General features: G+C 34.6%; 1 protein-coding gene across 3 annotated transcripts in view; it reads right to left on the bottom strand.

The window, feature by feature from the left end:
* The window catches only part of LOC150096866 (malonate--CoA ligase ACSF3, mitochondrial-like), an 87336-nt gene extending 61410 nt beyond the window's left edge, over positions 1-25926 (bottom strand). The window contains exons 1-3 of one of the 3 annotated variants that reach the window (XM_090407921.1): positions 25265-25926; positions 16852-17579; positions 1750-1905 (exon numbers count right to left, since the gene is read on the bottom strand). In XM_090407921.1, the coding sequence (XP_090264047.1) occupies positions 1750-1905; positions 16852-17568 (873 nt within the window). In that variant the 5' untranslated portion in view covers positions 17569-17579; positions 25265-25926. The remainder of the gene's footprint in view (positions 1-1749; positions 1906-16851; positions 17580-25264) is intronic. The other 2 variants (XM_090407922.1, XM_090407923.1) reach the window with 2 other exon arrangements.
* Between the last annotated feature and the right edge of the window lie 224 nt (positions 25927-26150).

The raw sequence follows: 26150 nt of genomic DNA, 5'->3' as shown, positions 1-26150 counted from the left end.
CTAAATCCCAAATTGCCAGTCCATCCTTGTTTGTTCAGTATCCAAGACCTAACAGGGTGCACCACGAGAAGGTGAGGATTGGACATTAGGTCAGAATCCCTGGTCGGGTCTCTGCATTCCTTTAAAGGCTATGCAGAGGTCTCCTCTCAGTTATACAGCTATGACCCCTAAGCATTCCGAAGAATATCAAAAATGCATGAAATTTCCTCGCTCTGATTACTTTCATCTTGGGGAAAATATTTTATACTCTGAAAAATAATTCTGATATTACATAATTCCTTGGTCAGTTGCTTATCCATTGTAAAATGGATAAGCAACTATGGGATTCCATCAGAAGTTATTTTGGAACTCTGGCTGGGTTTTACTCAGATTTGTATTTTGAATCCTTACAAAACTTTCTAGAGCTATTCCAATGTTTGTTTCAATCATACCATTTGCAGGGACATAAAAGGGACCAAACATGTTGAAATAATATACGCTATACTGTAATGACTTTTTCTTTAACTGAATAGTATTTAATAAAATTTGGAATTTAGAAAATGTACATGTCCATAAGGTTTGATTTCAATCAGCTCATTTTTATTGGAAAAACTTGGATTTTCATCTTGCTAAACAAACATGCTAGCATGAGAATATCTGCAACTGATAGAACATGGCAGACATGGATAGAATTAACCATAAAATCAAATCACCTGAGCATGAAAGGACCTAACACAGTAATAAGAGAAAGGTGGTAAACAATAGCATTTTTTTTTCTATAATCAGACCATTTTTACTGGCAAACTGTTTCAAAATAATAATAAATAACTCCTCTCTAGCTTTATGAAATTTAGCATTTAGGATTAATATTAAAATTTGTTATTTCAACTGGACAAAACAAAATTAAGTCTATCGGATGTGCTATAAACAGTTCTAGGTTCAAACATGATAATCAATAATGTCACTATACAAGAATATGATTATAAAATGCAAAATGCACCGTTTTTCATATAATAGTTTTTTTTTTGTTTGTTTATTCAATGAGACATACAGCCATTTGATATTTCATGCAAAAAACATACGTAATTCCACTATAAAACTTACGTGGAATTCTTCACAGAACAAAATGTGAGATTGAGTGGTTGGAGAAATGTCTGGCAGATGGTATGATACAGATGCGAAAGAAAGGGGAGAGAAAGCAGTGCATGAAAGAGCGAAAGCATGAAAATGAGGATCAGATTCTATATGGCAATTCACTGATATGAGGAGTCCTTGAGGAGAGTGTGACAAAACCATGTTTTCCTGGAGCTAAGATAAAGGATGTCAGTTATGCTTTAAGGATGCAGAGAGTTAAGGTGAAAGAGATGTTCATTTTGGCTGGTACAAATGATTTAGCAAGTGACAAGTGTGGTATGTAAGAAGATATGAAAGAGTTACTAGTGCATGCAAAAAAGAAGAGTGAGAAAGTAAAAGTTGTGAGTCTGTTGTAACAGTATGATAGAGGTGAGCAGAGATGGAGAGCTATAATCACAAATAACTCAGTGCACAGATTGTGCAGGAGAAACGGTGTGGAGTTTCTGGGCTTGTAGTTGAGTTTGAGAAGGAAGGATTTATATATAAGGTTGGTTGCTTACATATAAATGGATTTGGTGTCAGAAGTCTCTAGAAGGTGTTGTTCAGTGAATTATGAAATACAAAGTTATGGAGATCCTGTATAATAATAATAATAATAAAAACATAATCATTAAATACTTAGATAAAATTAAGTACCTCATCAGCATCAAATTTGGGTAACATTACACAACAAGCTCCTGCAGTCAGGGGGCAGAGAAGGGCATTCACTATCCCATGCATATGGTGCAATGGTAGAGTATGAAGAATTACATCATTTTGATTCCACTCCCATGCTTCTACCATAGCTGATATCTGAATGGAAGAAATACATACATTATAAATATAGACACATACGGTAATCCTTCAATTATCTGACTTTTCCGAGTTCCACAGAGTCAGTCCACTGGACAACTGAAGGGTCAAATAACTGAAGATACAAATACATGGGGTTGTACTAGAAGGTCTCAGTTGACACATTAGCACCAGTAGTTAACGTTTGGTCATTTGAAAATTGAATAATTGACAGATCACTATATTTATTTTTTATTTATTTTATAGACAAAGTTTTTATGTTATGGAGCACTCTTAACCACCTTACCGGCCATTATGGATCAAATACGCATCCTCATTTGCTTTGTTCCCATCATATATTTCAATGTAATATCAATGGTATTACAATTTTAATATGCACTTCGCATCCATGATAACCTTGACTGGTAGCATGGTTAATCAGAATGTGTTCCATAACATAAAAACTTTGCTTAGATCTTTATATCCAAGATTACAAAAAGAGCAACATGAACTATAAGTTCAAAGACAATATAAAGTATTTATTTTATTATATTTTTTACTAACAGCTGATCTCTCTCTCTCTCTCTCTCTCTGTGTGGGGGGGGACAGTTTTGGATAACTGAAGGTACAAAGACATGGTGCTGTACTAGCAGTCAGCTTACAAAGGTAATACTGTATTATATTGTAACCAACAAAAAGTAGAAGGTACGGGGTTTTAAGACTGAGGATTTTAGAGCTGTTTCAGAGAATGAAAAAGGGGCCAACAACCCAAAATATATTGCTGGGTGTTGCTAAAGGCCAGGTTCACAGAAAGTTGTGGATGACATGCATCAGCAGATCAGCAAAATGAGTGCAGGCTGAGCAATTATTATGGGGATTTCAACTATAGGCAGGAGAAAGGGCAGGTGGCAATTAAAGAAGGAATTTATGAAGTTACTAAAAGATAATTATCTGAACCAGCATGCAATGGCAGGAAGTGAGGATGTTGGATCTGATAAGAGCATCACAAAATAAATTCATAACCAAGGTAGCAACTCTGCTTCTAACTGGTGAAAGGGACCAGGCAGTCCTGGGGACAACACACTTTTGCAAAAGGTAGGCCCTACCTTAATAATTTACTGACATTTTATAAAAGAATGACAAATGACTTGGAAAAGAGAGATGGCTTATACAATGACACTACTAGATTTTGCAAAGGCATTTGACAGAATGTTACACAGAAAACTATTATATAAGTTGAGCAAATGGAAATGGATATGAAGCTAGTGACTTGGACAGGTAATGGCTGAATGACAGATACAGGATATGGCAGTAGGAATCCAGGAGAATGAGGGTAACTAGTGGAGTTTCCCAGGGCTGTACTCTTTAATTTACATATTAATGATTAGACAATGATTTGAGAGAGGGAGTAATTGAACTGTTGGCTGATAATGCAAAACTAGATAAAGGCAACAGTTAATAAAGACAATATAGAGATCCTGCAAGATGATTTAATAAACTAGAAGTATGGGGAAAAGATAATGGGTATCATTTTAATGTGGAAAAATGTAAAGTTATGCATTTTGGGATAAACAGATTACAATCTGTGTATCACATTGATGGCACTGTACTCCAGGAAATAGATGAAACTGGGGATTTAGGGTTAGTGGTAGACAGAGAGTTAAAGTTTAGCAGACATATTGCTAAGGTTGCTAATGTAGCCTATAAGATTACTTGGCTATTGATATGCTCATACCTGGATTACTGTCTCAAGTCTGATCCCCTGGGTTTCTTGGTGACAAGGAAATGGTGAAGAGGATTCAGAGGTGAGTGACCAAGATGGTGAGTGGCAGTGGCATCACGTATCCATTTCAGTTGAGTGTGTGTCGTGACTTATGCAACCCACACTACAAAATTCACATCAGTTTGACCATATGATTGCATTTTTATCCGTGTATGAAAATTTTAAGAATGTATAGCACATTAGTGCTCTTCTTAATTGGTCTAATGCAATTAACTGTAGAATAACTTTGAATAATTTATAAATTAATTATAACCAAATCTGCACAGTGTGGGGGACAATGTGTTTGTTTTAAGATATTGTATATTAGAAAACAATAATGAACAAGAATGCTATACTTGGTTGCCATATTTGAATTACTCAAAGGTGTAAAATTTAGAAGAGGAGGACGAGGCTTACCTCCTTTGACTACAGCATTGTTTCTCATTGTAAATATGGGAAAAAAAAGTTATAAATTTATTGAAAATTATATATTAAAAACTTGTTTATATTATATATAAAAACTTGCCTACTACATCAGTTCACACTTTACGCAAGCAAAACAGATGAAACTCAGAAAAAAAATACAGCAACTCATGATAAATGACAACATTCAATTAGATTAGTTGACACAATAACCAATCACATCCTCTAGGTACTATTGTTTCAGAGCTCACCCTATCTCACCTTCTGAGTAGTTTAAAACACTAGAACACTAAGAATTTGACTTGCTGCATCATCTGTACATCTTTTCAAAGAGCTCAAAGTATGTATATTTTGAATGTACAGCTGGGATATTAACGCAAATGTGATGCAGTGTTTAAGCATCGAAAAGCGTCCTCTTCATGAAGCATTAGTATATTGTGTTTACGTTTAGGAATCAAGCAAAGTCTGGAAACAATTCGGGGAATCTTTAATGGAAATAAATGCAAAAATATAATATTGATGATATTGCTATTTGGTGGATGAGTACTGCACAACCTAGCAGCACATCCTGAATATTCCCTATGAGGATAGATTGAGGGGTGTGTGTGTGGAATTGTAGAAGTTGGTTGATATGAGAAAAAGAGGGGATATGATAGAGACATTTAAGTTGATTACAGAGCTTTATAGAATAGATGCAGGGGAAATGTTTCAGCACTTGGCTAGAGGGACTACAACAACCCCTGGAAGTTGAATAAAGTTGTGGTTAGTAGGGGTGTGAGGACTAGATTTTTTGCTTGGAGAGTTGTGAATGAGTGGAATGGGTTGCCAGTCAGTTGTGAGTACTTTTTCTGTTAATGGGTTCAAGGAAAGGTATGATAGATTGTGTGGTAGGTTGGGTCTCCCATGATGAGTCTTCAGAGTCCATGGAGGTGCCCGTATAATAATAATAGTAATAATAATAATATAAAAAAATAAAATAAATAGGATACAGGTGCCAAACAGGCAAAAGCTTTGCATAATAACAGGTCATTCTAAAATATAACATAATTTTTGCATAATAACGGTCATTCTAAAATATAACATAATTTTTGCATAATAACAGGTCATTAAAAAAAATAAAAAAAAGATTTCCATAGTTAATAAAAAAACAACTTATTCTGCAGTGCAGCTTCTCGGTTAAATTTTTTTCAGCACCAGCATATTCATTGAAAGAGTTTTTAAAGAAGGAAAAATATTTATGAAGAAATCATTCATAGGCTTCTCCCAAAAATGCTATGAAATTTCTTTCCCAACATCATAATTTATTGCTAATTCATTTTGATTCATAAATCCATGAATCATATAATCTGAATATTTTGCAAGTTCTGTTAATATTTGTATTTTATTATTTGAGAATATAAGTGCAATATTTGTTCTGATTTTTATACTATACTGTTTTATTAAATTTATTGGTAATTTTATTATATTAAAATAAAGAATGTTATGGATCCAATCATATTTCATAGCCACATATAGAAAGAAACCTTTGAAAATTTAGCAGAAAGCTTATTAGAACATAATCTTTTGCACTGCTGTTATCCTGGCTTGAAATATTTAAAGGAAATGAACTCTGCACAGTAGCCTGTATATTCCCTTTATTAGTGCATAGATTGGTTTTAATAACTGTTCATTCTCATCAAAGACCATACAGAAACCTTAAAAATAGCAATAACTCTTCATTAAATATAGCACAGCAATCATATGTCAAAAAGTAAAATTCGTCAGTGAACTCTCAGTAGGTGTATATTCAAATATTGAAGTATAGAGCAAAGAAATTTTAATTTGGAATAAACTGATATCATAATGGAGAGTCACAACATCAGTTTTGCTTTGCAGCTCATCAGCTTTCACCATCTACAAAGAACCATCATCATCATCAATTTCTTGATAAATACCCTCAAGGGGTGTTCAGGTTTCTATGACAGCACTACAGGATTAAGTTTTCATTATTATTAATCTATTATAAATAATTTTCCTTCAAATTAATTTATCACTTGTCAGTCCTCCAATATTGTTGTATCTAATATTTCATGCTTCTAAGGCAATTCTGATTGAATCAATCCACCTACACCTTGGACTTCTTCTGGGTCTTTTTCCTGCCATCTTGTCATCAAATACCTCTTTTAATAACCTTTACTCACTTATACTTATTCTATTTAAGTGGCCATACCACTTTAGATTAGCTCTGCTTAATTCTTGAATGTCAAGTTCCTTTCTAATATGCTTCTGCCATTAGTTCACTCCCCTAATTTTTCTCAGAACCCTCATGTCTGTGGTCTTTGATCAAGTGTGTCTGATAACTGTGTCTTTGATCAAGTACTTTATTTCTAACCCAACTCTCGGATCCATAACTTAAAAACTGGCTTAAACACTGTCTTCTATACTGCTAATTTGGTGTTTTGGCTAATTTCTTTCTTATTCCATATAAATTTATTCAGCTGGCTACCCAACATATCAGCTATTCTCATTCGATTGTCTGTTTCCAGATTTAACCTGCCATCTTTACTAAAAACTGTGCCTAAATAGCGAAATATTTTACTTGTTCTATAGGATCTCCATTCAGAATGCAGATGAAGTTTCCTGCCTATTTTCATAGTTTTGGTCTTTTAATTGTTGATTTTCATGCCAAATTTGTTACAGTTATTCAGTTTAATCAGAGAATCCTAGAGATTTATCTTAGATGTATTTAGGAGTCTGAATAAAGCCAAGAATAAGTTTGACATCTCCAATTCTAATATCAGGCTTGATGCCACTTTCTTTCATAATGTGATCCATATAAAAAGAGTTGAGATAATGTGCATCCTTGTCTTACCCCTAATTTTACATCAAACTATCTTCCTGTATTTCCTTCAATTCTTACTACTGACTGACAGCTAAGACTATGTATTGCTCTATATAATGTTCCATTCACACCATATATTTGAAGTGTTTTGAAAAGCTTTTCTCTGGGCACTTTATCATATGCTTTTTCCAGATTTACAAAACTTAAGTATAGATCCTTGTCATATTCCCACAATTTCTCAACTCTTCGTCATAAAGTGAAAATCTGATCTTGACCACCTCTATTTGGCCTGAAACCAGATTGTTCATCTCCAAGTTTCTCTTTCACAATCTTTTTCAACCTCTTTTCAAGTGTGCTCTGTAATACTCACATTCAGCTTTATTGCCTTTTTTTTTTTGTAGATGGGAATACTATTAGAGATCTACTCCAATCATCTGAAATAAATCTTTCTTATCAGGCCCTCTGAATTATGCAGTGTTGCCACTGCAAAACTTTTATATCTCCATACTTATGCATTTTTGGTCGAATATCTGGTTGGATGTAGCAGGGTTTTTTTCCCTAGAAACTCGGTTTTTCATCCTGCATAAAGACAAATCAGTCTTCAGAACACACAATTTGTTTTACAGACAAAAAACATACTGGTGGAGGTGGGAAGTAGATGGCATTGGTGTAGATGATGATGATGGTAGTTGGGGTTCACTATAGTTGGTTATGTCCTTGACCTGGTTATTTGATGAAAGTCTTGCAGTGGGTAGGGTTCCTAAGGAGTGGAAAGAGGGCAAAATAGTACCACTCCACAAGCATGGTTCTTAGACAGAAGTCTCCAACTATAGGCCAGTCTGTATGACTGCAGTTGTGGTCAAAGTGTTGGAAAGATTGGTAAGGAATAGAATACAGAATTGGGTTGATGGAGATGGCATTCTTATGAAGGTCAGCATGAATTTGTAAAGGGTAGGTCCTGTTTCAGTAATTTACTTGCATTTTATGATAAGGTGAGGAGTGTGTTAGATAAGGGAGAATCATATAGAATGATATTCTTAGACTTTGCAAAAGCGTTTGATAGTTTACCACATGATGTTGGTGTACAAGCTGCAGAGGATGGGAATAGACAATATATTGGTTAGATGGATCAGAGACTGGCTCTCTGAACGATACCAGCAGGTTGTGTATGATGGAGCAGTGTCTCAAAAAAAAGAAGAGTGACCAGTGGTGTGCCCCAAGATTCTATTCTTGGGCCCCTGCTGTTTAACTTGTTTGTAAATGATATATCATGTGGACTGACTGGGGATCTTCAGTTATTTGCTGATGATGCAAAGTTGGGAAGAATTATAAGTAGCACTGCTGATGCCGAATCCCTTCAGGAATATTTGAATAGACTTTTTACTTGGACAAAAGAGTGGGGTTGTAGTTTTAATATCAATAAGTGCAAGGTGTTGCATTTTGGAGTGCAGAAATATAAGGCTGTGTACTATATCAATGGTGCTGTACTGCAGGAAATGGATGAGATTAGAGATTTGGGAGTGATGGTTGATAGTAGACTGAAGTTTAGAGGGCATATTGCCAGGGTTGCAAAGGTTGCACATTGTAGTGCTGCTATGATAAGAAGTACTCTAACATGCAAGGATAAGGAAGTGGTTGTGCCACTGTATAAGACACTGGTCAGACCATACTTGGACTACTGTGCTCAGATCTGGTCACCTGGTTTTCAATGTGATGTGGAGACATTGGAGATGGTCCTGAGGCGAGTGACTAAGACAATATCGGGACTTCGGAAATGCTGGCTATGAAGAGGTTGAAGAGATGTGAATTGCAGAGTTTGGTGGATAGGAGGAAGAGAGATGATATGATAAAGACGTTTAAGTTGGTGAGAGGATTTTATCAGATTAATCCAAAGCCAGAGGGGATTATAAAAAGAGTAGAATGTGAGAGGGTAAGAACCACAAGTCATTCCTGGAAGTTATGTAAAAGTGTGGTGAAGAAGGGTGTGAGGAGTAGATTTTTTACATGGATTAATCTGATAAAATGGAAAATTGTCATTGAATGGAATGCATTACCAGAATGTGTTATTAATGCAAGGAGTGTTAAGGACTTTAAGATTCTATATGATAAATATGTTGTCAGTTGAATGAACCTCCTACAATGTGTCTGTCAACTCCATGGAGGATGTAGTAATAATAATAATAATAGTTGGAGGATTAAGTGGTAGAGGCAGAGAGTTGTAGAGCAGGTGCCATTCCTTGATGAGTTTTTGGACTCCTTGGAGGTGTCATGAAATAATAATAATAATATATCTATTTGTATTCTATAGCCAAATCTAGAAAAACTCATATACACACACACACACAAAACTTATGTTTTGTGTATATATACACAGGTATCCCTTGCTTAATGCAGATTTGATTATTGCAGCGAAATTAATTGCTGCAATCCCTTGATATACGCGGCAAGAGTTTTGATGCGCCTTTAAATTTACCACGTAAAATCATGCTCAAGCCATGAGGCTGCTAGCCTAGTGGTCATCCAAATTCTCTTAATAATCAGTATGAGAATGTGAAAGTTTTATTTTTCCCACCAAATAAGACATTATTGCTACAACCAATGGACATGGGCGTCACTGCAACTTTCAAAGCCTATTTTCTTAAAAAGACAGTCTCAAAGGCAGTAGAAACAACAACGTGAGAAAATGCGATTACGCTCCACGAATTTTGGAAAAAATTTAACATTAAACACGCAATTGGGAACATTCCTGACTCATGGGAGCAAGTGTCTTCTAGTTGCATGAAAGCTGTTTGGAAAAACCTTCTGCCAGAATGCGCTAATGACTTAGGTTGTTTTCAAAATCCTGTGAACAACGTGGTCAAAGAAATCGTTGCAATTGGTTAAGACCTCAGTTTTGATGGTGTTGATGCAGAAGATGTTAAAGAATTATTGGATTCAAATTCAAAAGATTTCAGTGACAACGATCTTCTTGAAATTGAACAACGCACATATGAAGACAACAAAAAAATGGAATGTGAAGATGAGGTTCCAAAGGAAATAACAGTCAGAGAACTGGATGGAATATTTCGCAGTTTAGAATTTGCTTAAGCAGCAAGTAATGGATATGGGTCCAGATGTTAATCGAAGAATGCTTGTTTGCCGAGGTCTGGAGAGTCATTTTGCTTGTTATCGTAGAATTTATGCCAATAAGAAAAAAACTAAAACTGTTCAAACGACTCTTTATAACTTCTTTTGATTAAAAAAAATTGCAGTAACTAATGTAGGCACAAGTATTTATTAAACATTTACTTTGCATTCATTTTTTATCTTTCCTAAAAGAGTACCATATAAAACGAACTATTAGTACAGTAATCGATCAGGGCCAAATTGTACTTTTTACCACTGATTATTAGATTTGATTAACGCGCTTTTGATATATGCGATAACATCGAGGGATTAATTAACCACGTTAATAGAGGGATACCTGTATATATGTTACGGGTTAAAGTAATAAATCTGGTTATTATTAATAATTACCGGTTAAAGTGAATAATTTATGAGAATTAATCGCTTTAACTGGTTAAAGTGAATAATTCCTAGAGGAGTCTGGTAAATGTAATAAAAACATGTTATAGATTTTATATATAGGTTTTCATTCTCAATAGAAATTATAACAGCTTAGGTTAGGTTAGGTTAGTTTATAATGAAAAAAGTAAGGAAATTACTTCTTTTGCACTCTATGAAATCAGAAATCATTATAACCTAAACTAACCTACTCTTTATTGGTTAGGTTAGTTTAGGTTAGTTTATAATGATTTCCAACCAATAAAGGTTAGGTTAGTTTAGGTTAATTTATAATGATTTCCAACCGAAAAGGTTAGGTTAGTTTATAATGATTTTTGATTTCATTGAGTGCAAAAGAAGTACTTTCCTTACTTTTTTCATTATAAACTAACCTAACCTGTTATAATTTCTATTGAGAATGAAAACCTATATATAAAACCTATAAACATGTTTTTATTACATTTACCAGACTCCTCTAGGAATTATTCACTTGAACCGGTTTAAAGTGATTAATTCTCGTAAATTACTTTAACCGGTTAAAGTGATTAATTCTCATAAATTATTCACTTTAACCGGTAATTATTAATAATAACTGGATTTATTATTTTAACCATAACACACACACACACACACACACACACACACACATATATATATATATATATATATATATATATACAGGAGACATATACAGGGTGATCAAAATTAAAGTATCCTGTGGAGTGCTATCCAGTAATCCAAAAAATGCAAAACTTTGCAGGAATACATTGTGTGTCATGTGGAAGCAATATCTGAGAAAAAAAGGGGAAAAAAGTAGTTCCAAAAATCACCAACAGGGACATTGTAAACACCAGATGCATGGAATTTGCATATCATGCAACTCAGCAGATGCCAAGAGGGTTTAAAAAGATGGACATGGGATTTTTTTTCCTGCATTCTGGTTATTAATACTGTCCAATGATGACACTAAACTTGCCCCAATGTGCTTTGCTCATGAAGCTGTATTACCTAAACAACTGCAATGCTGCTGCTGCTGCACTCTATGAATTTTGTCACCTGAACAAATGTCACTGAGGGTCACTATCTCCATGTACTCTGTGACAAATGATTAGTCTTTTTGAAGAAACAGGATCATTGGGAATTAGACCTGGCAGAGGTCACAAACCAATCAGTTCACAACCAGCAACTGAAGTTGTTACTGCAATTGTGAAGCAGGCCATGAATAACAGCACTGGTTCCTGCAGTGCAATGTGCTGTATCAAGTCACACGGATGCCTTACATAACTATCTGGAAAATTCTACAAAAGATTTCTATCCACTGAAGATAACCCTGACACAGGAGTTGCACCTGCAGGCCTTTGAAAGTCAACTGACATTCACTTTAGCATTCCTTGCTAGAGTGGAGTTGGATGCTGCATGGCCATGGATGATTTTGCAGAAAGATGAGGCTCACTTTCATCTGAACAGAAAACTGTGAATACCCAAAATTGCTGGGTATGAGCTATGCAAAACTTGAATGTAATCCAACAAATTCCTTTATATTCACATAAAGTTACTGTCTGGTGCAAATAATAAAGCTTTGTTTATTATTGGGCAATTCTTCTTTGAGGACATTTGCTAGGCAGGTCCTGTGACCTACTAAGTTACTGCCAAGAGGTATCACAATATGAAAAACAATTTTGTGCCACAGCTACAGCAGCGCCTGTGCATGAATTTACTTTTTTCCAAAAAAAAGTAAAAAAAAAAAAAAGAATAGCATGAATTCTTAAAGATATTCGGTTTTGTGTTCCTTTCCTCTAATTAGAAACTGTTTACATTCTCCCTTAATGAAAATGGCTTCATTCTTGGTTTCTCCCAGCCATTTACCAGATTTTGTGTTCATGCAACCTCAACAAAACACACACAGTAATCATAAAATATACTGGAATCACTTACCTTTAATTTAATGTCTTTCTTTGTAAAATTTTCAGCTATGTTTCATGGCTATTGTCAATACAATTACAGGAAAACACAAAAAGAGCACAATTCAATTGAAAGTGTGTGATATTATGTGCACCACTGGCAGGAGAATAGCGCCATCAGCATTAATAGATATCCAAAATAAATTACAATAAAATAATTTAGTTAAGATTTTATTAAGCAAGAGATTCATAAGAAAAGTATGATGTGGAAGGAATACCATTTGCAGTACTGTCGACAAGGTGGAGCATAGAGGCAGCCTGCCTCATGGTGCAGCTTAATAAGGGCACTCGTTCAGCCATATTGCGGTAGGCGCCGTTGCTACACTAACAATTCCTGTTAGCGTAGCAAATGCAGAAAGAAGTTTATCCAAGCTTAAACCGATTAAAAATTATTGCTAGACCAACCAATCTTTCTTGGGTTATTGCTGTTTGTGAATAATTTTTAATCAGTTTACAATTTAAAATGCTTGCTTATAATTTAAATTTAGAACAGCTTATGAACAGTTTTATTGTGCGATATCCCCGTAGAGCAAACATTTAATTCATATCATTATGTAATCATTTTGCATTAATGTTTCTCTTGTAATAAAAACAAAATATCAATCGGAGATTTTCTTAGATTTTTGTCTTATAATCCATCAGGGGTGATATTTAATTGTTTGCCGGCGATCTGATCTGGCGATGGCCTTGATCGTTTGCATAAGGATGACGTCCATTATGAATGTTATTAGCACCAGGCTGGAATAATCACAACTGTTGAATGGAAAGCAAAGTCTGAGTATGAAAAAAAACTGGCTCTACATGCTAAAGACAGCCAACAAGAATTCTAACGATATCCTGCAAGTAAAAGAAAGAATGAATATGAAAGAATAACTCTTCTAAATCCAGATGGCGTGAGGGTTACAGATGCAGAAGAGGTTGTTCAGTTAATGAGTGCCCATTTTGTTAAAAGCTATAAACCTGGGTGAACGCAATATTGGGCTCACTGTTACCTCTTCACTAGATGAAGAAACACAGGTATGTGAGGCCGAAGTATTAGATCTGCTGCACAAACTGAACAAGAGTTCAGCAGTAGGGACTGATGGAATATCAGCATGTGTGCTAAAAGAGTGTTCAGCTGAACTGGCCATTTCTTTGGCCAGGATGTTTAATACGAGTCTTAGAACAGGGGAAGATTCCACAGGAATGGAAGTAATGTATGGTAATTCCACTGCACAAGGGTAGCACAAAGACCGATATATCCAACTATCGACCAATTAGTATCTCAGGAGTGTTGGTGAAGATTTTGGAAAAATTGGTTAGGGCCCACATTCAGAAATGGGTTGACAGTAAATCTCTGGTTTGCAGTGAACAACATGAGTTTATTAAGGGAAGGTCATGTTTTAGCAACTTGCTCACATTCTATAACAATGTTACTATTGAACTAGACAAGGGGAATGGATATACCATGATACTTTTAGATTTTGCTAAGGCTTTTGACAGAATACAGCATGGTAGACTGTTGCATAAATTGGAGAAAATGGGTTTGGGTTATTAGCATGGATAAGAGGATGGCTGAATGACAGATATCAAAAAGTGGAATATGGGAGATGCGAGTCTGCAAGATTTAAGGTAACAAGTGGTGTACCACAAGGATCAGTGCTTGGCCCACTGTTATGCAATCTGTACATTAATGATATTGGGAAGGATTTAACAAGCAATATACAACTATTTGCTGATGATGCAAAGATAGGTAGGGTAATCAGGAATACTGCTGACATGCAGTCTTTGCAGAATGATTTGAATAGGCTGGAATTGTGGGCATGGGAAAATGGGTGTCAGATTAATGTCAGTAAATGTAAAGTCATTCACTTCTGCATGATTAGATATCCAATGTCATATTATATTGGTCGGATTAGGCTAGAAGAAATTGATGAGGCTAGGGATCTTGGAGTGTTAATAGATGGGAAGTTGAAGTTCAGGGGCCATGTGGCAAAGATTGCAAATACAACTCAAAAGATAATTGCAATGCTGAAACAAACGTGTAACATCCTTATCTTCATACGTAAAGATAAGGATGTTATTTTGTCTCTTTACAAGGCCTTGATAAAACCTCACTTGGACTATTGTGCACAGGTCTGGTCTCCTGGTTTCTGTTGTGATTCTGAAATATCGGAGAGAATACAAAGGAGATACTGAGTACGAAGACATTGAGAATTTGTAGACTTCAGACACTAGCAGACAGGAGAAAGAGGGGATTTATATGATTGAGACTTACAAACTTCTGAAAGGGTCATACAGGATTTCAATTGATGGAATTTTTCAATTTATGGAGGGTGAGGAAAGGACAAGAGGGCATCCTTGGAAGCTGAGAATGAATGCCGCTAAGAAGGCGGTGAGGATTAGATTTTTCTCTCAGAAGGTGGTGCGTGATTGGAATGGATTGCAGTTGGATGCTGCGAGTGCAAGAAGTGTGAATGAATTCAAGAATAAGTATGATAGCTGGTGTGTGTGTAGCATGTGGCCTCCCTCGATGAGTCTCTGACTCCCTGGAGGTTTCTCTTAATAATAATAATAATAATATTATTATTTTTAAATATAAACAAAAAATTAATTACAAATTAAGAACACATGAATGGTGAGTATTAGTCAGCATGACTTCCCAAAACTCATACAGTTTCAGGCAATCGTTTTTGTTCAGGTTTGGGATGTGAATTTCTTTCCAGTCTTTCCAGAAGAAGATAACTTTTCTATAACACTTTGGTTTTGTTCCACTAAATCCTGAGTTTTGTAGATAATGTGTGGCATGCTAAACCAAATGGATTCTTTAAGTGAAATGTATTTCTGATGTTTTCAAGACGAGTATGTGCAGAATGACCAGTTTGTCCACAATAATAGAATGTGAACAGGAAGTGAATAGAATGAAATACTTCTTTGGATGTTGCTATAGACCTGATAATGTGGAGTGTAATGACCAGTTAATGTATAAGCAAATGGAAAAAGGGTTGATCATTATGGGTTATTTAAATTACGACAATATGGATTGCAATGACGAGAGAGCAACCAGAAGTAAAGAAAACAAGATTCTTGAGTTTCTGAGGGACAACCACTTCAAGCAGTATGTAACAGAGGGCACATGAGGATTGAAGGTCTTAGATTTGATCACTTCATTAGAGGATGTCATTACAAATTAGGTGTCAAATCTCTCTTCGTGACAATGAAGTGATTACGTGGGTGGTTAGCAACCCACGTAATCACTTCATTGTCATCTGTGAGGAAAGGGTATATGTGGAGCTACAAGGCTGATGATTATTATGAGAAGCTCAGGAGACAGTTTGCAGTTGTAGCATGGAATGAGGAGTTGGGTGAAAAGGAGATCAATGCTGCTTGGGTGATATTCAAGAACTATCTGTTAGAAGCAATGTCCAAATGTATTCCAAGGGTCAGAAGGTTAAATATGGTAGGTGTGAAATGAATGAATGAAGAGATTAAACATGCAATACAGAGAAAAAAGGCATTATGGAGGCAACATAAAAGGAGTGGTAATAATCAATTCCATGAAGAATACAAGGAACAAGCAAGGAGGGTGACTTGGTTGGTAAGTGTAGCAAAAGTTCTGTATGAGCAGCAGTTAGCTAATGAAGCCAAAAAAATCTTAAGAAGTTCTTTCGATATGTAGTCAGCAAAAATAAGAATGATTATGGTAGGATGGCACTGGCTGGAGAAAATGGTATAAAGACAACTGCTGCAGAGGATATAGATGAGATATTTATTGAGTGCTGTTCCTAAAGGTCTTACATCCTTGTGAATGTGTCATCATGGAAAGTTTGAGAGCAGTGGAGAGAAACACAAAAGTTCCTAAAGTCAGTAACTACAATCAAACCTATAAGGTCTTACAATCTGGTATCATGGATATCACAAAACAACTACACCAGCACCATGGCCAATAATTACAATTATAATACGGATAAATCTTAATTAATATAATAAAGAGTTTATTATTTTATAATTCTTTTTATAACTTATTTTTATATTATATTAACTTATAATATAAAATAAAGAGTAATTTTAATAAAGAGTTTATTATATTATATTAATCATTTTTATAAACATGATAGAAAGCATTTACAGTAAGTATAATACTGATAATCTTCACTCTGTATACATCATATTACTGTTGTTCACCCAACAAACATATTGTTTCCTTTATATATATTATTGTAACTGCAATCAATAACACAATCTTCTGATACGTTGAATATACATATGCATACTATTTTTATAATTCCATCCTAGCATCAGATCATTCTGATATTAGGATGGAATTAAAAAATTCAATGCATCAGATATTATCTATACTACAATATAGTTTAAAAAACTGGAAACGTACACATTATCATTATGTGACATAAATTAAGTTTTCTTCATTAAAACAAATTATAAAATATAGAAGATACTGGAAGAGTATTTGATATTACCTGAGCATGTAAGTTTGAATGTGTCAACACAACTCCTTTTGGTGGTCCAGTGGTACCACTAGTATAAATAATAAGTGCATCTGAGTTCTTTACTTTATTATATTTTCGCTGTAATTCAATTTGCCCCATCTTTGGAAAATAACTCTCAGGATCCACCGAAGAACTGTTGACAAATTCTTCAGAATCTCCAAGAAAAATATGAGGAAGACATAAAGTTTCTATTAATGGATTAATTTTATTTGAAAATTCTTGTGTGGCAATAACCAAGGCACATTTGCTGTCTTTTATAAAATATTCTAGTTGAGATGCTGGATGGGTTTTACATAAAGGAAGAGCAACATTCTCAGTTATCCAACATGCCAATTGTGTAATAACATAGGAAACATCATTTGGACACAGAAATGCTATCCTGTGATTTGTTTTCAAACCTTTTTCTTTAAGTTTGTGTTTTATTTTCTCTGCTAAAACAATACTTCCTGATAATATTTCTTTATATGTATACTGGCTTCTGGTATCAGCTACTGCTAAACGATCTGCATATTCTAAAATTTTTCTGTAAATTGGAATAAATGGAGGCAGGAAGAAAGGATTTATGCAATAATTTCGAGAAATGAGAGTTTCATAAATTTTAATTTTAGGTAACTTCGGCACTCTGTGAACAAAATATATTTTCTGAAATTTAAGGAAGAAATTAAGATTCATTGGAGGTATTACCATTTCAGGAAAACCTAAAAAAAAGAAACAAATGCAATAAAGTAAAGTATTACCTTTATTATTTTAAAAAAAATCATTAAATTCACTACTTGTTAAGAAGAAGAAAGCTTGATTGCAATAATTTGATTATAGAAGTGACATGATAGAAACTTATGTTATTAAAGGGGATTTCATAAGATTGACAGAAAAGAAATTTTTTAATACATGATGAACAAAGAGAGTGGGATGTGTGAACTAGATTTTTTGCTTTGAAAGTGGTGAATGAATGGAATAGACTGCTAGAACTAGTTGTGAGTGTCCTGACAGTGAATGAGTTTAAGGAAAGGTATAATGGGTATGTATTATGGTTATAAAGGATAGTATGGGTTTTCTGTGATGCACCTTCTGACTCCATGGAGATACTGATAATAATAATAATCTTCTAACTAGATGACTTATAATTAGAAAATAATAAGTGCACTCTCCAAATAATGAAACTTTGATCTCTTTACCTTCATATCTGAAGCTTGACTTTCCGCAATCCAACTATCTAAATAGTGAAGTATCATCCTCCTAAGCGAACTTAAAGTCTACAATCCAACTGCTTCCCTTTCTCAAAGTTAAGTGGAGTGCAGAAGTATGTGTGATAAGCAATGAACTGATGCAAATTGTACATCTACTGATCTGAATACCTGATAATGCTTTCCTTTCCATTCTCCAAATACCCTTCTTTTCTTAACCAATTCTCCTACAAGATACTTGTATAATGTAGAAATCACCTCTTCTTTCCAATCTGCAAGTTTCTTTCTATCTTTCTTTCTTTCTTTCTTTCTCTCTCTCTCTCTCTCTCTCTCTCTCACATACACACACAAAACATCCTTCTTCCAGCCACTCAAAACTTATGTCCTTTGGCAGTACAAAGGCACCAAGAGGAACAACATCCAAAACTTCTAGTTTTCTTTTCCCTGGTCAGACTACTCCTTCCACTCTTCTGATACAAACTTTTATGCTATAGTTTAACAAAAGTTAAAGTAGTTAAAAGCAGTTTAAAAAAAATCATCATACCACATGTAGCTTACAACAAGAACCCTAACTTAATACTCTGCTTATGTTGAATAGTGTAAAACAACCAGTAGAAAATCTGAATCTGACTTCATAATAAGATAATGAATATATATTTTCATCAGAACTTGGAGCAGTGCCATGGCATAAGAAACTACACAGAATGAATGTCATTAGTACATGGGAAGTGATCAAGGAATTGATAAACCGAGCAAGAATTAATTGGATGACTAGCAGAAAATTAGCTAAGTAGGCCAAAGTAATTCCAAAAGAGTTTTTTTCACTATGTAGCAAGTATGAGAAAGAATGATTATGGAAAGATAACTTTATTCAGTGCTGATAGTAGGAAAGTGATACAAGCAGAAGAAATAGTTCAGTAACTTTAGTCATCCAAGTGGTAACTTGACAGTTACTGATGTGAGCATTGAGTAGATGAACTGGAGATACTCAGTACATTGAAAAATATCAATGTGAATACAGCAGTGGGCCGGGACGACAAAAAGATGGCTCCCAGACAGAAGTAGCAAATTACAGACCAATTAGTATCAATGGAGTGGTATTAAAGTATTGGAAAAGTTTTTTAATTCAAACTCACAAGATGATTTAAGTAAATTGTCAGCATGGATAGAGAGTTGAAATTCAGAGGACATATTACAAGAGTTGATAAAATAGCTCAGAGGATTACGTGAATGCTAAAGAGGATGTTATTATCCCTCTTTATAAGGCTATGTTGACTACTGTGCACAGATTTGGTCACCTTGGGGATTGGGAGGAGGTGGAGATGATTCAGAGATGAATGACCAAGCTGGTGACAAGTCTATGGAGTGTTCCATATGACGATGGATTGAGGGTGTGTGTGTTTCAGAGTTTAGCTGAGAGGTAGAACAGGGGAGATATGATAGTAACTTATAAGTTACTAAAGGGATTCCATAAAATTGATATAGAAGAAATTTTTCAATACATGGGAGAGTAAGGAGAAAATAAGGGGTCACACTTGGAAGTTGTCTAAGAGTGTAGTTAGTAGGGGTGTGCAGACTAGGTTTTTTACTTGGAAAGTGGTAAATGAGTGGAATGAATTGCTAGAGGTGGTTGTGAGTGCTCCAACAGTGAATAGGTATAAGGAGTTGTATGATAAATGTTCTGTTAATGGATAGTGTGGGCCTCCTGCGATGAGGCTTTTTGATTTCATGGAGTACCCATGTAATTAAATAAATTGTTTGTTTTTATCCTTTACTCAAGGGTAAGCATACAAATTGTGCTTGAAGTATCTTCACAGCTAGTCTATTTGTATAAATAGGCTGTTGACTTCACATCACTTGCTTCTATGTCTGACATTGCATAAACATTATGGGATAGGTCATTCCCTAGACTGGAGTCAATTTTTATTGAGGTCTCATTGGGAGCTAATATCCGGATATTAAGCAGAAGTCATATACAGTGGTATCTTGCTATCTGAACCTCTTTAGTTTTAGTCCGAACCTTCCAGTAATCCGAACTGCGGTTTAAAAGAAAAAAGTTTTATTTATTACGTATTATTATTTTGTGTACTATTATTTTTATTTAATAATTATTATTTTAACTATTATTTATTTTATTATTATTACAGTACAGCATTAACTACAGTGATACACAAAAAGAGGAAATTCAAAACGTGCATAATTTGGTTAAAAATATAAATCCACACGTTGAAATTTCACAAACACATGTTACGGAATGGATTACAGGTAGAACCGAAAGTGAATTCGAAATCAAATCAGATGCTGAAATTATAAATATGATGCTACAGAATGAATTAGAAGATGATGATGATGATAAAGAACTTGAAGAAAAAAAAGTAAAACACGGAGATGCAGTTGACAGTTTTAATATGTGTATAAAATGGGCTAAGCGGAATGATACGCCATTCCACTAAATTTTATTGCTAATGCAGCTCCAAGAAGCATTCGAAAAAAAGTTTAGCTTCCAAGAAGCAAAAGAAAATCGGTTACTTTTTTACAAAGAAATAATAATAATAAAAAACTTTTTTGTGTGTTGTGTACAAGAAAGTGATATTTTTTATGCAAATTAAGTTATGTACTGAACTATGCAATTTTATTAAATCAGAATCCTCAACAATACATACAAACTAAATTTTTTACTAAAATAAACTTGTGTACTATATTATTTTTTAAGTTTTCCATTACAGTACAGTAGCTTTTTTTTCTATCAGTTACTTCATTTATTTACAAAATTAAATTGATGTACCATTAGAATCTGATTATTTTTGTCTTAAACGCTAGTTAATGTTGTCTCTTGGGGGGAAATTCACTAATACAAACTTTTTGCTAATCCGAATGAGCACGGTTTTTATTAGTTCGGATTAGCTATACGAGTAATAATAAAATGGTACAGCACCATATTATTAAAACACTCTGGTTTTAATAATATGGTGTGGAACATCCTCTTCTGTCCCCTCCCCCACCCCCACCACTTTGTTACTGTTTATTATACCTGACAAAGAATTATATTCTTGTTTTAATCCTTTAGCCAAGTGTAAGCAAACAAAGTTTGAAAAATTAGGAATATAATTTATTGTCATGTGAAAATATCCAGCAACGAGTCTTTGGACTCCACAACACCAATTGGAAAAACCTTTTACAACTACCTCTGATCCAAAGTATCTTAATAATCGAATAATACGCCATTTTTCTATTTGTATATGGAAAACATGAATTTTGTTTTAATTTCTTCAGAGAAAAAGAGGTGATAAATGATTCAAAAATAGTAATGTATGGAGATTTCATTATTAAAGGTGTGGTGAAGAGTCCACAAGATCTGTTTTCTGGGAGGGAGGATGAGAGAGAGAGAGAGAGAGTGGTGGTTGGGAACAAATGATTTGGTTGGACATAAAGAGAATGTGAGAATGGATATCGGGAGGTTACTGAGGAGAATGAAATGTAACAATGTGGTAAGAAAAGGTTGTCAGTGTGTTACCAAGGTATGACAATGAGATGGAGAGCAAGTATTATGGTGAGAGCACTATGTGAAGAGAAAGGAGTGCAGTTTGTAAATGTGATATGCATTTGATTAAAGAATGTATTTGTACAAAGGTGATGAATTGCATTTAAACAGATTTAGCATGAGTCAAATGGAGAGACTTGCTAGAAGGAGGCAATGTGAATGAGTGATGTGAACGAGATTAGATGAAATAGGTGGTGAAGCGTAAGACCTGGAGAGTGGAAAAGGTGACATTTAAATGCTTATAAATGGAAACAGTAGTGGTGTGAGAGATGATGATGATAACAGAATGGAATACAAAAAGGGACAAGGAAATGGGAGGGACTGGGGTGGACAAGGAAACATGTCATAAGGAGAGTAGATGTTGGAAGCAGTAGTGATATGTATATGGAGATGGTCAGCACAAAAATGGGATGTAAGAGAATATCTGAGTCTGAGGAGATATATAGGATAAGTGGTGATGAAAGCAATTGGTCATAGGCAGGTATTGGGAATCACCCAATACCTGCCTAAGATAAACTGCCATTTGCAGATCTTCATGAACAAAAGAAAGAGAAAGGACATAATTCAGACAGGGTAATGCAGAAAAATTTTTCATAGAATTGAGGGAAACAGGAGTAGAACAAGGCCATCACAGGAAACTGTATGAAGGTGTGAGCAAGGGAAGTGAGACATAGATTTCTTGCATGGAGTGGTTGATGATTGGAATGTATTGCCTGAGTGTGTGTGGTGAGTGTAGAAACATTAAATGAGTTTAATACAAAAAGTTGAATGTTTTCTTTTTTCTTTTCATATTGCTCCTACCCACAAAAGGATATTTTGTAAACCTATAGTACATTTTGTACTGTGGGTGAATTAAGGTTTTATTTTTCTATTTTAATCAATTTTTATATATATTTTTGCATTTTTCATGTATTTTTCACATAGTCTGGAAACCCTGCTCTAGATAGCAAACATGGAACTTTTTCAAGTCACTTCAGGACTCCAATAAGCAGCACACCAGGCAATGACATTCATTTTCCACCTAAAGATGATCATAAACATCCATGACCATGGCAGGATTCGAACCCGCAGCCCATTCGTTGGAAAGTAGGTACGCTAACCATTCAGCCAACCAGGCCAGCAGACAGACATCACAGAAGAGTGTATAGTGGAGTGGAATCAAGACAAATAAAGGTGACTAGTGGAGTGCCCCAGGACACTGTACTAGGACCACTACTCTTTAATTTGAATATTAAAGATATAGCAGAAAATTTAAAGGGGGACATTCAGTTGTTTGTCAATGATGCAAAACTAGAGAGGGCAATAGTTGATAAAGGTGATGTAGATATCTTACAAGATGATTTAAATAAATTTGCAGTGTAGGCAAAGGACAGTGGTTGTCGATTCAATGTTGTAAAATGTAAGGCAATGAACTTCAGGGTGAAAATATTACACACTTTGTATCGTACTGATGGTACTAGTTTACACTGATGAGGCTAGGGATATAGGGGTGATGGCAGATAGAGATTTGAAATTCAGAGCATATATTGCAAATGTTGGCAAAATAGCTCAGAGGATTACTTGAATGCTGAACAGCACACTGACAAGTAAAGATAGGAATGTTATTATCCCTCTTTATAAGGCTATGATTTGGCCACATGTTGACTACTGTGTTCAGATTTGGTCAGCTGCATTTCTTGTTGATTGGGAAGTGGTGGAGAAGATTCAGAGGCAAGTGACCAAGCTGGTGACAGGTCTGTGGAATGTTCCTTATGAGGATAGAGTGAGGGAGTAGAGGGAAACAAGAAATCACATTTGGAAGCTGTCCAAAAGTATGGTTAGTAAGCTTGTGTGGACTAGTTTTTTCTTGAAGAGTGGTGAATGAGTGGAATGGATTGCCAGAGGTGGTTGTGAGCACCCCAACAATGAACAGGTTTAAGGAGATATATGATAGGTATTGTGTTAATGGATAATGTGGGTCTCCTGCGATGAATCTGTTGACTCCATGGAGTGTCCATAAAAATAATAATATATTTCATCTATATGGCTTGAATGAGTATTTAATATGTATCATCCATCCAACATCTAAATGGATGATACATATTAAATACTCATTCAGATGCAGTTTTAAAGGCAAGTGAAGAATTTTCAATTCTTCACCTGCCTTTAAAACTGCATCTCGATATACTTGATCCATCTTCCCACTACACAATTAGATACCATATTAGTTCCACTTAGCAGAATGTTCATTTCAATAGGAAGTGGAAGGATTATGTCATATATGAAATCTCTGAGGAATAATTTGATATGAATAAAAAATAAGTATCACTTTAATGTTACCAGGGACAGGGTTATGCATTTTGTAATGAGATGAATGCAGAATGAATTCCCATTGTTATATCTGCTGATGATACTAGAACTCCAGTGAACAGGGAGATGAAATTCATGACCCACATTACTTGGTAATGTCAAGTTATCACAATAGATGTTTATAAGAATAGGGAAGTTATTCTCCCATTCTACAAGCAGCTTCCAATAAGACCACATCTAAACTACTCTTCTCAGATATGACTGAGAGCACTGTAAAGCAGTTTAAGAGATACATAAAGAAGATAATATCTGGTCTGTGGACTTAAAGTATTTTGTTGTTTTTTTTAGAAAAAGAAACAGTCACATCCATGGAAGATTATGAATAATAGCACATTTAGTACTGAGAATGAGTTAAGAGCTAGATTGGAATATCATAACATAAATATCAAATATAGTACTTTTTCAAACCACTTCATAACCACAGTAAGCATGATGGTGGTCTCACCTGGACAATGAAAATTATCTACATTACCTAAGTGATATAAAATACATGTTGTTAAGAGAATTTTATGTTACATATACAACAGAAATTTTCTAATTCATGGTAACTGGAAAGAATATGTGGCATCATCTTTAAAAGATGAGTAACATGTTGTTAACAAGGATAAGAAATCTAGAATTTTTTCTGCCATTCAGTGAGCAAACGGAAAAAAACTGCCTTTAAGAGTTATGAGTGTTTCTTCATTGAATGTACTTAAGAAAGCATATACAAGTGTTAACATGTTCTGTGAGTTAGGAACCACCTCCTCCTTAGTGATCATTTAATTCTCTGGAATACTAGTATAACAATAATAATAACAATTTAAAAAAAAAATTTAATGAAAAATAAATACATAATTTTTTTTCTAATACTTTTCCCCCAATTCTCAGTGGTCAATACTGAAGTCCTAGCTTTTTTTGCTTTTTTTTTTGGAAATCTGCTGGCAGATGATTTTGGCTTCTAGTACTGAGAAAGTACTAGAAGCCAAATGTATATACTCCCTTAGTAGAGTATGTGACATTGTCTAATTCAGTGTTTTGTATGTACTGTATACTCCACTGATTTTGGTAAGTTGCTGAATTAACCTAAATTATTTTCCAGGAAATTTTTACCATTTTTTTTTTTAAATTAGTAAAAATATCCTCTGGAAAATAAGATTAATTTTTTAGAGAATGTACTTCACAGAAGAATGTGAAAGATAACACTTCACAGAAGAAGTGTTATCTATAGATGCATAAAAGGTGTGTGCGCGGGGGGGGGGGGGGGGCTAACGCTGAATAAACACTGAAAAAACTGTTTGTAGTATAAATGGAGGGGAAAAAAACTTACTGGAATAACAGCTCAAATGTACAATCCAATGTTTACCCTCATATAAAATGTTTATATTAAAAAATAAACATTACAACTTCTATATCCTCTAGTAATTGAAAACCAGTTTTTCAAAAAAAGTGTGCGAATATATAGCAGAATAAAACTGGAAATTACTTAACTCGATACTTTGATAATTTACCAATGACGTATTAATAAACAGTCGAAAATCAGATTAAATAAGATTAAAAAAATGACTGGTTGTAACTGTAAGATTTCAGTATATTAGTCTGTCTGCAGTAAGTAAACATAGACCATTCACGAATTTAAAAACACCCAAAAAACCTGATAAATTAAGTCACCGAAAATCAACGGTCGATTATTTGAGCCTTGGTTCTTTGAGACCCACTCAAAACGGTGAACAACATACTTCAAGTTCACCAATCCATGACCTTCAGATCATGTTACTTATAATGGAATATGATACCACTTAAACTAATAGCCCACACTGGTAGTTTATTATCCTACAAAAATGTTTCATTTCTTTGGGACTATCTAGCACGTTTAATTATTAAAATTACAACAGTGCCAAGCGAGTTTAAAAACTTGCTTCGATTTAGTGAAGTAATGAAGAATATTATCATGTTATAAGAACGAATATCCTGCCTTACAGAACCCAAATATTTAAAACTTCCACGTAGTGTGGGAAGGAAAAAACGCCTTGCGGAGGCAGCACTGGCCAAAATCTATCGTATCTTAATCTTATCTAGTATTTATTTATTTATACTTTTGGGGGTTGCCAATCTAAAAAAAAAATTACAAAAAATAAAAGATTTAAAAAACGGCTTGAAAAAGTTCCTCTAATAAATCTTGGATTCGAACTCATATTTTTTTCTTCTACGGATAA

Source organism: Typopeltis vanoorti, chromosome 18 (assembly GCF_054136105.1).
Source record: "Typopeltis vanoorti isolate ZY-2024b chromosome 18, IOZ_Tvanoo_1.0, whole genome shotgun sequence".
Classification (NCBI taxonomy): Eukaryota; Metazoa; Arthropoda; class Arachnida; order Uropygi; family Thelyphonidae; genus Typopeltis; species Typopeltis vanoorti.
The sequence above is the reverse complement of the archived record's forward strand: the minus strand, read 5'-3'. Positions and strand labels throughout refer to the sequence as shown.